Raw genomic sequence first — 16,842 nt, forward strand, 5'->3', positions numbered from 1 at the left:
AAAGGCCTCATGTATAACACGTTTTTTTTTCTGCCTGTGCTGATAGCCTTGAAAGGCTATTTCAGCTTCGCCCTAACATGTAGGTGAACTCACGGGACTCAAACCGGAGTGTTGCTAACACTGGCCCTAGCAAGAGCAGTGCTTCACAGAATCTACCACCGGATCGGAAACGCGACCTACTGAGAGAGAAGATCCGGCTAGAAACTCGGTGGGCTGTGTGTATGGGTTAATTCACTCGTCGAGCCCCGCCACCCACTTTGAGAAATAAGTTCTAAGGTCTCAGTATAGTTACAGCGACTGCCCCGCCCTTCAAGCTGAAACGCATTACTGCTTCACGGCAGAAATAGGCAGGGTTGTGGTACCTACCCGCGTGGACTCACAAGAGGTCCTACCACCAGTAATTACGCAAATTATAATTTTGAGGGTTTGATTTTTATTACACGATGTTATTCCTTCACCGTGGAAGTCAATCGTGAACATTTGTTTAGTACGTATTTCATTAGAAAAATTGGTACCCGCCTGAGATTCGAACACCAGTGCATCGCTCAGCACGAATGCATCGGACGTCTTATCCATTAGGCCACGACGACTTCTCCTACCTATTCGCCTAAGGGGTTATTTCAGCTACATAACACAGGGAATCCTAATTTTCGGCCGGACGATAAAAACAATTAAGGATTCCATCTAATTTTTTCGACTTGTCGAATTTGATAGTGAAACATAGGTCTTAGTTATGACACTCCTAAGTAATTAAAACCGGTTATATGATAATGTTTACAATGTACACATGCCATACGTATGACCTTCTAAAAAATATTTCTCAATAATCGGTTATTATGATGTAAGAATCGAATGTGCAAACTCCAAGAAACTGGTGAACATAAATAGCATTGTTAGTTCGTAGATTTCTCAAACGTTTCTTCCGAAATGTAAGTAATTATTATCATCATCATCATCATCATTCTCCTACCTTTCTCCCAGTCACCTGGGGTCAGCGCAACATGTTTTCTCCTTCCATACTCCTCTATCATATACCATTTCTTCGCTCACTCCCCTCTTACACGTATCGTCTTTCACGCAATCCATCCATTTTTTCTTAGGTCTACCTCTTCCTCTACAGCCTTCCACATTCATAGTTAACACTCTCTTACCAACCTCATTTTCATTGCGTCTCATCACATGTCCATACCATGCCAAACGCGCACTTCTCAACTTCTCTATCACAAGTGCCACTTTCAGACTTCCTATAACATATTCATTTCGTATTCTATCCATTCTCGTTACTCCACACATCCATCGCAACATTCGCATTTTTTTTTATTTTTTTTTTATTGCCTAGTTGTGTGGACGAGCTCACAGCCCACATGGTGTTAAGTGGTTACTGGAACCCATAGACATCTACAACGTAAATGCGCCACACACCTTGAGATATAAGTTCTAAGGCTTCACGGCAGAAATAGGCGGGGCGGTGGTACCTACCCGTGCGGACTCACACGCGGTGCGGTCCTACCACCAGTAATTTCTGCTGCATGCAATCGCCTTTCATCCTTTAAGTAATTATAATTATATTCTTATGAAATTACAGCGTGGTATGGACATGTGATGCGCAGAGAGAAGATGCATGTGACTAAGAGATGTATGGAAATGTTAGTGCAAGGTAGAGGTCGACCGAGGAAGACATGGATGGAGTGTGTGAATGACGATATGAGAGAGAGAGGAGAGAGTGTTGAGATGACGGCTGATAGAAGAGAATGGAAGAGAAAAATTAGCTCTGCTGACCCCACCTAGGTGAAGGTATAGGAGGTATAAGGCGGAGAAAAAAAAGAAGATTCTTATGAAATTACAACAAAATAATTAATAAATAACAATTTATCTGTTGTCTTGGATTTAATAATAATTGTTTTATTACGCTATAAACGAAGAAAAAAAAAACAAATATTATTTATGTAGGATTGGTAAGAATGTAATGTATCATAAACATAATAATGATAAGAATGTGGAACGAAGCTTTAAGGTGTGAGTGAGAGAAAACGGTAAGAAAGGGAAAAGAGAATGACAGAGAGAAGGAAGATGCCGAAGACGCTTGAATGCATAGGATAATAGACTTAAAATTTAGTTTCATTGAATGAGCAAGGCGTAAAAAAGATGTCAGTTAATATTCTAATATATAAAATTCTCGTGTCACGGTGTGCGTGATTGAACTCCTCCGAAACGACTCGACCGATATTCGTGAATCTTATCGTGCATATCGGCCAGGGTGGAGAATCAGACAACATTTATTTTTCATCCCCATAAATGTTGAGGGTGATAAATTTTAATTGGTAACCCCTAAATTTATTTTTTTATTTTTTAGACAACATTTTTTATTTTTATTTTTTTATGATACAGCATACAAAAATACATACAACCCTAAATTTTCACCCCTCTACATTATCTATAATTTCAAGTTCCTTTAATTATGATTTTTTTAAAATTCAATTTGACCTCCCGCCCTTGCCGGTCTACTACTTATCAACTATCAATCGATCAGCTATCCCCGCCAGGTGTCACCACTTGTCCAGCAAACATCACGTAGTAGGGATGAGGACGAAGCCGGTCTCCCGTCTTACTCACTATACATTTTTCAGCCATGTTTTTTTTGGTTTTATTTGTGTATCAATCGTAGCTTGCCAGCCATGTTTTTTGGTTTTATTTGTGTATCAATAGTATGTTCAGTAGGTCTGAGAATCGGCTACTATCTATTTTTCATACCCCTAAGTGATAAGGGTTGTCCACCCCAAACATTTATTTTTTATTTTTTGGATAATTTTTTTTTGTTATAATGAGGTTTTTTTTCTACATTTGAATTTCCCTAAAAATCTTATTTAAGGCAACACAACGTTTGCCGGGTCAGCTAGTTTAATTATAATAACAGAGAAGATTTTGGAAGGTGACAACAAAATTGCAATGCAACAGAATAGTTTTATTCTATACGCCACGATCCCAATCGCAAAAGTCGCTTAAGCTTACCATAGTTAGTATGGACATAATGAGACTTGAACTTATTTTTACACTGCTTCGTAGGCAAAAACAATAAGCCAAAAATAATGTTTACAATAGCATCTGTTATCTATAGGTGGAAATAGGGATAGGCTGGTTTTTGCATACATGTTTTATTGTTTTAAATTAACTAGATGATGACGATGATTTTGATAACGCCATCTTGTTGTGTCTTTAAAGCGGTTAGTTGCCCTCAATAAAATTATTATTCTCCAATAGATGTCGGGAAGAGTTGATTATTGAAAACACGAATAAAACAACATTTTCTGAAAATAAATCGTAGCTAGATCGATTTATCGCCCCCGAAATCCCCTGTATACTAAATTTTATGAAAACCGTTGGAGCCGTTTCCGAGATTCAGATTATATATATATATATACAATAATTGCTCGTTTAAAGGTATAAGATAAGATTTCAAATAAATGTAGAATTGAGACCATCGGCGTAAAAGTGACCCACAATTTTTCATATTCCTTTGCAATCTGCAATCACAACAAGATGGCGTTATCAAAAAAAAACCGAGCAAAACTCAGTCATCATTTAGTAAAATATAATACGTTTTATTATCGTTAATTAATTAAAATATACGATTTTTTCGAATAATTAACAGACTTCGCGGTCACGGATGTCAAAGGTTCGTCCGGTCACATAATTTAAATATGGCGTATATCGTCCCCGTAGAGTCAAAATAAACAAAATTTGTTGTGCAATACTGTTTTATTTACTTAATAATACGAATCAGCGTTTCAATCTCTTTATTTCCAACAGACATAGTCCGTAGTTTCCCGGCGGATCTTCTCAGTGGGTCGCGACTCTGATCCGGTGGTAGATTCTATGAAAAATTCCTCTTGCTAGGGCTAGCGTTAGCAAATTCTCTCAGGTCGAGCCCGTGAGCTCAGTACTTATAATCAAACCTTATTATTTGTTCTATAGCTAACTCAAATTTTTTGGTGGTTTCTCTCACTGTGAATCCTCGGATCTATCTACAGCGGGTGGCAATTATACTTTAGCATTCAATAAGTATGTCAAAAGCACATATGTGGCGTGAAGGTTTTAGCTGGCAGAGTTCTTTAATCTACCAATCAATAGATAGGGGATAAAGTGAGAAAAAATAATTTTATTACTTCTCATTTAGGTTTCTGTAGCTGTCATAGTTTTGGACTTCTGAAGTGTGAAGATACGCTAAGCTATGATTATAGACGATATCATCGAAAGAAAGTTAATAAGATAAACATAATTAATATTTTAATAATTATTATTATATTACATTGTGTATTTGTATGTTTATTTACAGATATATGTATGTATGTTTATGTGTATGTATATGTCCGTCGTCGCCCTAGACACGTCCTTACGTATCCATCAGATCCAATAACTCTTGCATTAGATACCTTCAGCTCTGACACTAGGAGCAGGCTGAGGAACCCCGTACTCGTCGAACTCGACAAAGAGGTCGACGTGCAGCCTAACCCATGCATCAGCCCGCTGAGTTTCTCGCCGGATCTTCTCAGTGGGTCGCGATTCCGATCCGGTAGTAAATTCATTCGCGAAGCAATTGCTCTTGAGTTGTTAGGTCTCCTTCGGAGGCGCTCGGGCAGTTGTTAGCAAGTCCTGGTGAAGCTGGAAAGGCCTCCGGGCCACCAGTAATCTTTCAATCATAAAAAAAAAAAAGCATTTATATGTATGTGTATATGCATATATATGTATGTGTGTATGTATATGTATATATTTCACTGGATTGCTACGCCGCGCTTAATTCGTTTCCAAATGATTCTTGTCCACCGGAGAGAGGAGTGAGTGTTGAGATGACGGCTGATAGAAGAAAATGGAATAGAAACATTCGCTGTGCCGACCCCACCTAATGAGATAAGGTGCAGACAAAGAAGAAGAAGTTAGACATCAAATTATTTAATTGATTTTATTTACAAACTTAAGTAAATGATACTTAAGAATACCGCAGGGACTGAGGGCAGTTTTAAAAAGGTCGCCATCAACATTAACCTTTGTTGAATATATTTGTATATAATAATGCCCACGGAGTTTTTCGCTGGATCTTCTCAGTGGGTCGCGATTCCGATCCGGTGGTGGTTTCGGCGAAGCACTGCTCTTGCTAGGGGCTGGTGTTAGCAAATTCAGTCAAGTTGAACCCGAGACCTCAGCTACCCGTCCGATCGTACCTGAATAGTCCCTTATGCTACCAGCGAATAGGTATGGGAAACATTATAATAATTTAAATAATCATTTTCATTTTTGATCTCTTAACTACCTCAATGCGTTAAGTCTAAGGCTGTCTCTACCAGTTAAGGAAGTGCAAAGGAAATATTTTTTTTAAACATTATTATTTATTTTGAATTTAATGATGTGTCAATTTTGGATTAAACGGATGTGTGTACAACAATGTCTTGGTAAATCATAAATAAATTCGAAGTCGTCGTGGCCTAAAGGATAAGACGTTCGGTGCATTCGTGTTGAGCGATGCACCGGTGTTCGAATCCCGCAGGCGGGTACCAATTTTTCTAATGTAATACGTGCTCAACAAAATGTTCACGATTGACTTCCGCGGTAAAGGAATAACATCGTGTAATAAAAATCAAACCCGCAAAATCTATATATTAATACGTGAAGCAAAAACCTTGTATCCCTTTTTACGAAAATTGTGCGGACGGAGGAGTATGAAATTTTCCACACTTATAGAGAATATAGAGAAGAAGTGCAAAATGCTAATATTCTTTTAAAATAATGCATAAAAGATTCATTAAATCAATAAAGAAAACATTACACACACTACATACCATGTATTTGACGCACACACGCATGCATACTATTTATTGTCAAACTTTTGTTCTTGACGTCTGTTGTCAAATTGAGAATAGATTAAATATTGTTTGTCTTTGTTAATATTTTTTATAGTGTAGTCTTGGCGAAATTTGTGATTATAGAAGTACAAAATACAATCATAATAGTGTGCAAACTTACAATTTCAATTAATTATAGTCGAATTTCGACTACTGCGTGACCTCTAGTTACAATAATTATTACATTTAAACGAAAAAAAGGAATATCTATTTGAAAAATATGTACGTTAATATAACAACTAATTGTGTTTTCTGTGATATAATAAGAAAACAACATTTAAAGCCCTTAATCTCTTTTAACAGGTTAAGGACCGAGATTTTTTTTGTAATTTTGCCAACAGTAATTAAATGCATATGGATAAAGAATTACTCAAATAAGCTATTCCTACTTTTAGTTTTTTGATTATACAATTATATTGTCGAATAGTCCCCCTTCAATATGTTATAGCTACTAGCCTAGATGAGTCATGGGGCGGTGGGGATCTCTTACATATTCAATAGCAAACTTGCGGTCAGGGGTATTCTAGGCAGGTGAGTTGGGGCGTCCCAAGGAACCGCTAATGTTGTTATGGCAAAGTAATTGTATCCACCCACAGAGACCACTCCGCTCCTTAACCCGTTAAAATTAATATTTTATACAGTATTAATTAATAAACACAAAACTGAACTCTCTTTTTACTGAATGACAGACTTCACTGAATGACACTGAATAGAAATCCTTTTTTAAAACTAAAAAGTTTTAAATATTAAAGGTTTTACTTTAAGCCTTTGAAGCCATACTATATGCCATACTATAAGCCTTTGAAGCTATAGCTTTTGAGCAGACGCCGAAATGTGAGTTGTCAGGTTTGCACGTGGACGCCAGCGACATCATCGATGGGTCAATTGAAGAAAGACCTCGGATGAGGACCGGCAGATTAGTGCAGACAGCTATAACTGGCATTTTTAAATATAAACCTATTAGTTTCAGAATGGACAGCGCTTTGGCTTTGGAGATCGAGCAGGTCTCGCGCCAGAAGGCGCTGGAGGAGGAAGCGCTCCGCGGCGAGTCGGCTGTGCGGCAGTTCTACGCGGGAACCACAGCGCTGATCACTGGAGGGACGGGCTTCATCGGGAAACAACTCATAGAGAAGCTTCTAAGGTGATCGGTGGTGCCTTAAACAACTTACAACTCAAATTAGATTCGTAAAGTTGATATTCCGTGGACAGATAGTTTATAATACTGGGAGTACAACCAAGCCACTGAGGACTTTTGTAAGCATTAAAAAGGACATATGATAGCGTTGAGGGAATACCAAGGGGCATTGATTCTGGAGTGGGATGGTACGTGGCAGGAACGGTATCTGGAAGCGTACTGCCTATAGTCAATGAAATAGCGGCAATGTCTCGTGATGGCGGGTCTCAGACGTGCCGCGGGTTCCCTGGATATTCTGAGCCCCGCGAACCATCCTTCACTTCAGTGCCTTACTCGTTTCGGCACGAGTTTCTGTTCTGTTTCTCGATGAAGCCAGCACTTTAATTAAAGCATTTAGTGTTCGGTGCCACTGAGTACTTGTACGCGTCTCGTGTGCTCTAAGGCCGAAGCAAGGCAATGGAAACAATCGGATATGTTTTTACGAACACAAAAGTCTTTCAGTCCACAGATTTCTAGTTTTTTTGTTTCTGTATTCGATCTATCGATTTGATTTCGATTTTTTATTATTTATTGCTTAGATGGATGGACAAGCTCAGAATCCACCTGATGTCAAGTGGTTACTGGAGCCCATAGACATCTACGACTTAAATGCGCCACACACCTTGAGATATAAGTTCTAAGGTTTTAGTATAGTCACAACGGCTGCCCCACCCTCCAAACCGAAACGCATTACTGCTTCACGGCAGAAATAGGCGGTGGTACCTACCCGTGCGGACTCACAAGAGGTGTTCCTTCACCGTGGAAGTCAATCGTGAACATTTGATAAGTACGTATTTCATCAGAAAATTGGTACCCACCTGAGATTCGAACACCGGTGCATCGCTACATACGAATGCACCGGACGTCTTATCCTTTAGGCCACGACGACTTATTAGATATCGACGGTTCGCGCTCTAAGGGTTATGGACCGACCCGATATCCAGCGCGAATAGCAAAAATCTCTGTAGAGTTTCTCAAGATCTCTTCAAAGATTCATCAGATCTAATTCTTCCACTGTCCGCCCCTTCAGAAATCAGCTCAACGCGTTGCCTGTTTCAGATCGTGCGACGTTAAGCGGATTTACATATTGGCACGATCGAAAAAGGGACTGTCTATGGAAGAAAGGCTCCAGTTACAATTTAAAGATCCTGTTAGTACGTTTTTTTAATGAATCATTATTTTTGTTACAGCGCCATTTATAGTGTATTGTAAAAACTGAACACTTGAAAACTGTCAATGGCACACTATTACCAAACTAGATGTCGTTGTAACACATTAACCCACAATCAGGATTAAACTAAGACAAAAATACTATAATCTCAATACTTATCTTAATATATTAGCTGGTAGTGTGCGCTCTCATTACCAAACAGATCATTGTCTCTATATAGCTCTGTCTCTGCAATCTTCAAGTATATTTAGAATGATTAAACAAAAAACCTTATTAAAATCTCACGCATCGATCGGATGGGAATAGATTAGTACTGCAAGAGAACAACGTTGGCATCACGTCTATACCAAATATTAAGTGTAATAGCTCTGCGTACTGGACTGTCATTCATTAGTCCTAAAGTGAGGTTATATTATGTGTATTATCTATGGGTTAAATCGCTTAATGTCACTATTAAATTCCCATTCAAACTCAACTTACTCAACTGACATAAGCAACCCGATAGTGTTGTCAGCCTCCATTTTACAATACGCCCAAGTTCAGTTTACACGCTCCACGGCACATATACGTATATGATTTTCGCGCTTCGACTTATTTAATCTGGATTAAAAATGAATACTTTTAATTCTCTTAATTTTGTCAGCATTAAGCCAATTATCTAACCCTGCCCAGCATTAGGACAGCGACTCCAACGATACAGTTTGCTTTCCATTCCTTTGTAGTAGCAATATCTGTTCACTTATTTTCCCGCGCAATTCGATATTTGATGGATAAAACAGTAAATGTAATATAAAATACTACAATAAAAAATACTACAATAAAAAATACTACAATAAAAAATACTACAATAAAATACTACACTAAGAATTCTTTCTCGTGTCTTAAGGTGGGTGGCGGTAAATACCATATCATCGCGACTTTGGGCTTTTGTACCAAACTAACCGGCCATCGTTCTCGCTGAACCCGTCGCTTGCGACGAAGGGCTCGACGAGTAAATTAACCCACAGATACAGCCCACTGAGTTTCTCGCTAGATCTTCTCACAGATCGTGGCTTCTCAGGCACTTCCAAAATTTAACAGTCTCTATCATTAAAATGGTGAAAAGTCAGCCAGGATTTCAACGCTTTCTGAAGCCCAAAGGCCACTATGTGTGACTCCTGTGCTGAGGAGTTCACGAAGCACCAACTATATACGATAGTCCGGTCTCCCCCTCCGTCGCCCAGATCATATTTAAACAACGCTCCTATCGAATTAGTTCTATAAATTTAGGGCCATATTTTATTACCTACACTATACATTTCCTTCATCTTGGAAGCCGTTCTTGAGCATTTATTTATTGTTTAAGGTATACGACAATTTACGGTCTCAACAACCAGATTTCGCTCAGAAAGTGATACCGGTCGAAGGTGACATCTCAGAACTAGGCGTCGGCTTGAACGACGAAGACAGGATGAAGCTTGAGCAAGAGGTATTTTGAATTGGCCTAAACTTCCAAAGCTACATTACACACACTATTAATTAACGGATTCTTACTACAATTTTCGCTTAATTACGGTGTAAACGGTATTTTCAGAACACTTTTAAAATTTCTTAAAATTATTCATTGTATTTTCATTGCACTGTCGATTGCACGGTGTACCTATAGTAATAATTGAGATGACATCTGTCATGTACTTATTGTCTATTTGTCAATGTTTTTATTGATGATCATTTTGTTGGTGCAACATAAATAAATAAATAAAGGTAATGGTTTTTACATTAGTCAGAGCTATTGATGGAGTTCCAGTGGTAACAGAAAAAGCGAATTAGAAAGTAGGCAGACAGATTTTTCTGCTAAACATCTTAAAGTCAACCTACCCTTGAAGCTTGGCGCTCGCAACAGTTCTCCTCCTGATCTAGACTTGGTGCCTTTAAAGCACACTTCCTCCACGTGCAACTAAACCCATATACTCTCAAGCACCGGTCACCGTCTTCGTCGAACTCGTCGATCACGACGAAGAATTCGTCGAGCGAACTAATCTATAGACACAGTCTGACACAGCCCTACTAAGTTTTTCGCCGGATCTTCTTAGTGGGTCGTGTTTCCGATCCAGTGGTAGATTCTGCGAAGTACTGCTCTTGCTAGGGCCAGTGTTAGCAACGTCCACCGAGCCCCGTGAGGTCACCTACTCGCCCGGTGAATCTAGTATGACCATCGAGGTTACCAGAATAGGTAGGAAAAAAAAGTTAAATCAACTACAAAGATGAATTTTAATTGTGCGTTACAGGTGAATGTGATATTCCACGTGGCCGCCACGACCAGGTTCGTAGAGCCACTGAAGAAGGCCACATTCATCAACGTCAGAGGAACCAGAGAGATCCTTGAACTGGCCAAATGCTGTAAAAATCTAAGGTGTTTTTTCTTCTTCTTTCTGTTTAACGAATCTGGCCTCGTAAATTAAGGCTTACTTTGCTTCTGTTTTCAAACAAAAGTTTGTATCGAATGTAATTTCCAAATTTTGTGCTTCGATGGGTGAAAAGCTCACGATCCATCTGGTGTTAAGTGGTTACACAGTGTAGGCAGCTTCTTGGTTCTGCCCCTGGCATTGCGGAAGTCCATGGGCGACGGTAACCACTCACCATCAGGTGGGCCGTAGGCTCGTCTGCCTACAAAGGCAATAAAAAAAAACCTCTACTTTTAATTTTTGTTACACTATGTTACTCCTTTAACGCGGACCCCATTCTTGAATGTCTGTTAATGGCATAGATTGGTGGACGAGCTCAAAGCCCAGCTGGTGTTAAGTGGTTACCGGAGCCCATAGACATCTACAACGTAAATGCCGCCACCCACCTTGAGATATGAGTTCCATTTTTTTTTAATGGCAATCTGCCGATAGTTTCTGCAATTTCTGTCAGTGTCGTGTTATGAACATTGACGAGCTATTTAAACACACTTTATATTATGAAAAGTATCCAATTTTAGCAATAATAATAATATGAGTTCTAAGGTCTCAATATAGTTACAACGGCTGCCCGTACCTACGTATTATAAAATCGGTTCGAGGTTGCAGGATTCCACCGGGCGTCTTATCCTTTAAGCCACGACGTCTTTGAAATCGAGGCACACTAAATATCTGTTTCATTTTTCTTCTAGATGCTTCGTACACGTATCAACTGCGTTCTTCAATGCAACAAAGAGCAAAATAAATCACACCATCGAGGAGAAATTCTATGAAAGCCCTGTCCCTCCGGAAGTCATGATACAACTCGCGGAGACAGTTGAAGAATGCAGACTCAACGCGATCACTGCTGAGTGAGTAGACGACCCGAAGTGAACACGTGCAGGCACACTTGGGTGGATGAGAGCTCTGGGACCGAGGGTCATGAGGGCCGTGCAGACAGCAGTAGTTTGAAATCGGCCATGTGTAATGAATTGCTGTTTTCAGTTTGATAAGGGACTGGCCCAACACGTACTGCTTCACGAAGGCCATAGCCGAGGATGTCGTGCGTACAATGGGCAAGGATTTACCTGTGGCCATAGTGAGGCCACCCATAGGCAAGTATTCAAGGTGTCTTCTTTCCGAAATAGCTAAAGTCGAGACATATAAATATGTAGTAACTGGCCACATGTATAGTTTAACACCGGACCTCTTATGTGACCATCGAAGCAATCCATTATATTTTCTGTTTTCAGTTATCTGCACGCTCAATGAACCCACACCTGGATGGGTGGATATAAGCTCAGTGTTCGGTCCCAGCGGGGTAAGTTGTGACTGCCTAAATTAGCTGTTGCAGGTTGATGCGGATGGACGATTGACATCTCTTCTCTATCTCCGACGTGTCTAAACTTGGAAACTATTTCGTCATCATCATTAAAAGCCTCTCCCAAAGCACGCCACGCGAACTATACTGCGTGTATCATCGCTTTACCTTGTTACTAGGCGTCCTACATTATGGCATTATTTACGGGTCCACGGTCTCCTCTCCTAAATTCGTCTACCCCAACGGCTCTTCGATAGATTAACCTTTTTTTTTCGGGTACGGGGCCGAACCTCCTACGAGGTCCCCGCGCAAAAGGGGCGCGCGGGGTATATGAGACTCAACGGTCTGCATGGTGTTGTGAGCAGACCGCGGGCCCAAGGAATTTAGGGCCCACCCACTAAACGACCCGACGTCCGATCCCCTCCGAGGTCAGAACCCGGATGAGGTAGGGGGTTACCGCGGTCAACACTACAACCAGACGGCGCGGCTCACCCCGAGGACGCCCAGCCGACGGAGCTTTCGAGGCGAATCGAAGGCTCTGAAACGTCGGCCGTCTCGGTACGGCAGCCCGTCAGGCCGCCCAGACGGTGCCGCTGGTGTCCCCAGCGGCGGTGTAGGAATACCCCGCTGGACCAGAACCAGCCTGCCGGGTCGGGACCCGATACAACGTCGACCGGTCGCTCTATTACTCCACGGCAGCGCGCTATAGTGCTGGTAGCGCGCCGCGCGGCCTCTACCCCCTCAGGTCGTTCCTTGACCTTCACCAGAGAAAATTAAAAACTCGTTCCTTGATTGGACGTTAATATATTATAGCATCAACCTAATGCGATGGAGAGGCGAGTCTAGCTGACCAAACAAAGTGGTTAAAATCACGAGAGCTATTTTGAATCTTGAATTCCGACTTGAATTGCTCTCAAGGCAGGAACTGTATTGTTATTCTCGTTAATATGGCAATTAGCTTCTTGCTTTGGCATTGTCGACAGCGTCAATTTTGTAAAAATCCTTAATATCTTAAACACGATCTGCGCGACGGAGGGGGAGATCGGACTATCGTATATGGTTGGTGGTTCGTGAACTCCTCAGCACAAGAGGCACACATAGTGGTCCTTGGGCTTCAGGAAGCATTGAAATCCTGGCTGAATTTTCACCATTTTAATCATAAAGACTGTTAAATTTTGGAAGTACCTGAGAAGCCACGTCCTGTTTTGTTTGATTTTCACATATTTCACTTTAGGTAATAAATTATCCCGCCAAAATCCTTGATAGTTTTTTAAGTGATTTTATGACCTGGTAACTAAGACCTTTAGGTCAAGTCTTATTGTAATTTTAATGATTTTGTTTTTAAATATGAAATATGACATTATGAAATGAAATGAAGTTGATTTTTTTTAATACATTTAAACCTGAAGAAACACTAAATAGACAAAATAAAACAAATCACACAACTTCACTCCTCGAGTTTCCACCAAAGAGTCTCTCCACAGTTAATGCAGCGTCTTTTTTTCTCAGATTCTTTTAGGCATAGGCCTTGGCGTGACGCATGTGGTTTTAATAGGTGACATAACGATAGCGCTAGCTCCTGTGGACTACGTCAACAACACTGTATTGGCGACAGCGTGGGAAACCGATAAACGTTTTAAAAATAATGAAAAAGACTCTAAGATTTACAATATAAGCAACTCCAGATGCACACTTGAGAAAAGTAGGTTTACACATATTTTTTTATTTCGTGACTCAAATCATCAATCGAACTTTTGTTTGCTATCCTGAAAATTACGGACTAAATCGGATATTTCGAGACTGCGATCTGTCCTTTTGCAATAAAATGACTTTGATAATTTTAGAATGTTTCTAAAATATAAGTAGCTTAAGTTACTCGTTATTACATAAGCTATCGGCCAGTAAAAGTCCCGTCAAAATCGGTCCAGCCGTTGCAGAGATTAGCCTGAACAAACCGATAAAAATTGTAAAAAAATTATTGCCGATCACGCATGAGCCAGTCACCGTCGACGCCCTAGACACGTCCTTACGTATCTATCAGATTCAATAAATCTTGCATTAGACGCCTTCAGCTCTAACACTAGGAGCAGGCCTAGAGATCCCGGTAACCGTACTCGTCGAACTCGGCGAAGAGTTCGACGTGCAACCTAACCCATGCATCAGCCCGCTGGGTTTCTCGCCGGATCTTCTCAGTGGGTCCCGGTTCCGATCCGGTAGTTGATACATTCGCGAAGCAGCTGCTCTTGAGATGTTAGGTTTCCTTCGAAGGCGGCAAGGCAACTGTTAGCAAATCCCACCCCTCCTGGCTGAGCCTTTGCTTGCCCCTCCTGTTCTGGTGAAACCGGAAAGGCCTCCGGGCCATCAGTAATCCCTCATACATAAAAAAAGATATAGGGAATAGATATAGAGGGATACGATAGGTGATATCAGAGTTGTACCATGGACGGAAGATGGATGGGGTCTTTCTAACTAAAAGCCGCCTCTGACTGACATTTTGAAGTCGTCGTGGTCTAAAGGATAAGACGTCCGATGCATTCGTATCTAGCGATGCACCGGTGTTCGAACCCGCTGGTAGGTACCAATTTTTCTAATGAAATACGTACTTGACAAGTGTTCACGATTGACTTCCACGCTGAGGGAATAACATCGTGTAATAAAAAAAAAATACGGGTGGTAGGACGTCTTGTGAGTCCGCACGGGTAGGTACCACCGCCACCTTGCCTATTTCTACCGTGAAGCAGTATTGCGTTTCGGTCTCAAGGGTGGGGCAGCCGTTGTTTTGTAAAAACTGAGACCATAGAACTCATATCTCAAGGTGAGTGGCGGCATTTACGTTGTAGATAGGGCTCCGGTAATCACACCAGGTGGACCGTGAGCTCGTCCACACGGCAAAGCAATAAATAAATAAAACAATAAAGCTATCTTCTTTAGATCTCGTGGGTGATCTCCTGCAGAATCCTAACACACAACAGTACGCTACGCCGAAAGCGGTTTGGTACTGTTATGGTTTTGAGACCGGAAGCGATGTTGTATTCTGGTTGTCAACGTGGCTGCTGCATTACATACCTGCGTATGTAGCCGACTTCGTGTTTAATGTGACCTCCATGAAGCGACCTGAGGGTATTAAGTCGTAAGTATTAACTTGTCTAGACATAAAGCATTAAATGTTAATGCTGGGATTAAATAATCAAAGAATAGAACAAACAAAAGTTTTGATATTGGATAAAAAAGTGTCATTTTTATTAGGTTCAAATGCGTTGTCTCGCGCGCGCTATGTTGGAAATTGTTTAATGATCTAATATTATCTAAGTCTATTTCGTGCCTCAAGATACAAGTGTATTATGAAAGTATTCGTCTTCACGAAAAGTATCCGTCAAGTCTACTTCGACAAAGCGGCGCGACACGGAAACCCGCTTATCGTGGCCACCGCTAATTATTCGACTGTGATGGGGCACCACAAAGCGGCCGTCGCTCGAGACATGTCTGGTCGGATCCCACGGATGCATTCTTGGTGCTTTTAGGTCTCTCAAGCACCGGTCACCGTCCTCATAGAACTAAGATTTGACGAGCGAACTAACCCTACACAGCCCACTGAGTTTCTCGCCGGATCTTCTCAGCAGGTCGCAATTCCGATCCAGTAGTAGATTCAGCGAAGCACTGCTCTTGCTAGGGCCAGTCTTAGTAAATTCTATTAGCTTGAGCCCGAGAGCTCACCCACCCGTCCGAGCGTAACTGTAATAGCCTCTTAGGCTACCAGCGAATAGGTAGAGAAAAAAAACAAAAAAAATCGTCTGCTGGAGTTGGGACGTAATTTGGTCTACCAATTTGTCAACATTTAACAATCTAAAAAAGTTCTAATTGCACAGCCTAGTGGTTATGGAGCCTGACATTCACGTGACAAGCGACTCGATAGTGTCAACGTGTAATGAAAAAAACCCACGCAAAATCTATAAAATATGTGTAATAACTAGTATTAAGGCGTATTAACAAAGCCCTGGTGAATTTCACATAAAACATGCATATTTTTATTGTATCACGTCTCTTGTTATTACAGATTCGTTAAAATGTATGAAAAGATATACAAAATGTCTTTGTTGTACGGCTATTTCCTGAGGAACCAGTGGAATCTTGTCGATGACAACACCGTGGCCATGCTGAACCAAATGTCAAAAACTGACAGGATATTGTTCAATTTTGACATTTCGAAGATCGATTGGCCGCGCTATATGCTGATCTGGTGCATCGGCTTGAGAAAGTTCATCGTGAAAGACGGACTCAAAGACAGCGAGTATGGAATGAAGAAACAGAGATGGCTGAAGATAGCTCACATTAGTTTTTATACGCTGTTCTTTGGAGTCGTATTTTCTTTGTTATATCTCGCCTGTAGAATTTTTATGTACTTATGTAATTTGAATACGATCGCCGCTCAAACACTTAAAATATAACAATTGCATTTGGGTTTGTAGGTTTTATATGTTGCATTAAAATGTACTTAGTAAATTCGATGTGACAGGAAACTCATAAAAGATTGTCAATTAAAAATGCTTTTTTTTTCAATGCGTCCTTTTTTTTTATGGGCCGGGGGCCGAACCTCCTACAAGGTCTGTATGTGGGACTTGACGATCTGCAAGGTGTTGGGAGCAGACCGCGGGCCCCAGGAATTTTAGGGCCCACCCACTAAACGACTCCCCTGCACTCCTCACCTAAGCGTCCGATTCCCTCCGAGGTCAGAACCCGGATGAGGTAGGGGGGTTACGGCAGTCAACACTGCAACCAGACAGCGCAGCTCACACCAAGGACGCCCAGCTGACGGAGCCTTCGAGGCGAATCGAAGGATCTGACATGTTAGCCGTCTCGGTACG

At 41.0% G+C, this 16,842-nt stretch overlaps 1 protein-coding gene across 3 annotated transcripts; it reads left to right on the forward strand.

Moving 5' to 3' along the window:
* The first annotated feature begins 821 nt into the window (after positions 1-821).
* LOC101742447 (fatty acyl-CoA reductase wat) lies at positions 822-16,522 on the forward strand. Of its 3 annotated transcripts, none has more exons than XM_062675417.1 (11): positions 822-929; positions 6,859-7,035; positions 8,128-8,218; positions 9,585-9,707; positions 10,507-10,631; positions 11,373-11,531; positions 11,665-11,774; positions 11,913-11,980; positions 13,490-13,682; positions 14,912-15,110; positions 16,035-16,522. In XM_062675417.1, the coding sequence occupies exons 2-11, from the start codon at positions 6,866-6,868 to the stop codon at positions 16,423-16,425; spliced, it is 1,629 nt and encodes a 542-aa protein (XP_062531401.1). In that variant the 5' UTR covers positions 822-929; positions 6,859-6,865; the 3' UTR covers positions 16,426-16,522. The 3 variants fall into 3 exon arrangements, with proteins under 3 accessions (XP_062531401.1, XP_021203529.1, XP_021203530.1); XM_021347854.3 differs by lacking the exon at positions 822-929 and adding an exon at positions 3,802-5,247; XM_021347855.3 differs by lacking the exon at positions 822-929 and adding an exon at positions 4,794-5,247 and having other exon boundaries at positions 6,865-7,035.
* Positions 16,523-16,842: the final 320 nt, after the last annotated feature.

Source organism: Bombyx mori, chromosome 23, assembly GCF_030269925.1.
Source record: "Bombyx mori chromosome 23, ASM3026992v2".
In the NCBI taxonomy this organism is placed as follows: Eukaryota; Metazoa; Arthropoda; class Insecta; order Lepidoptera; family Bombycidae; genus Bombyx; species Bombyx mori.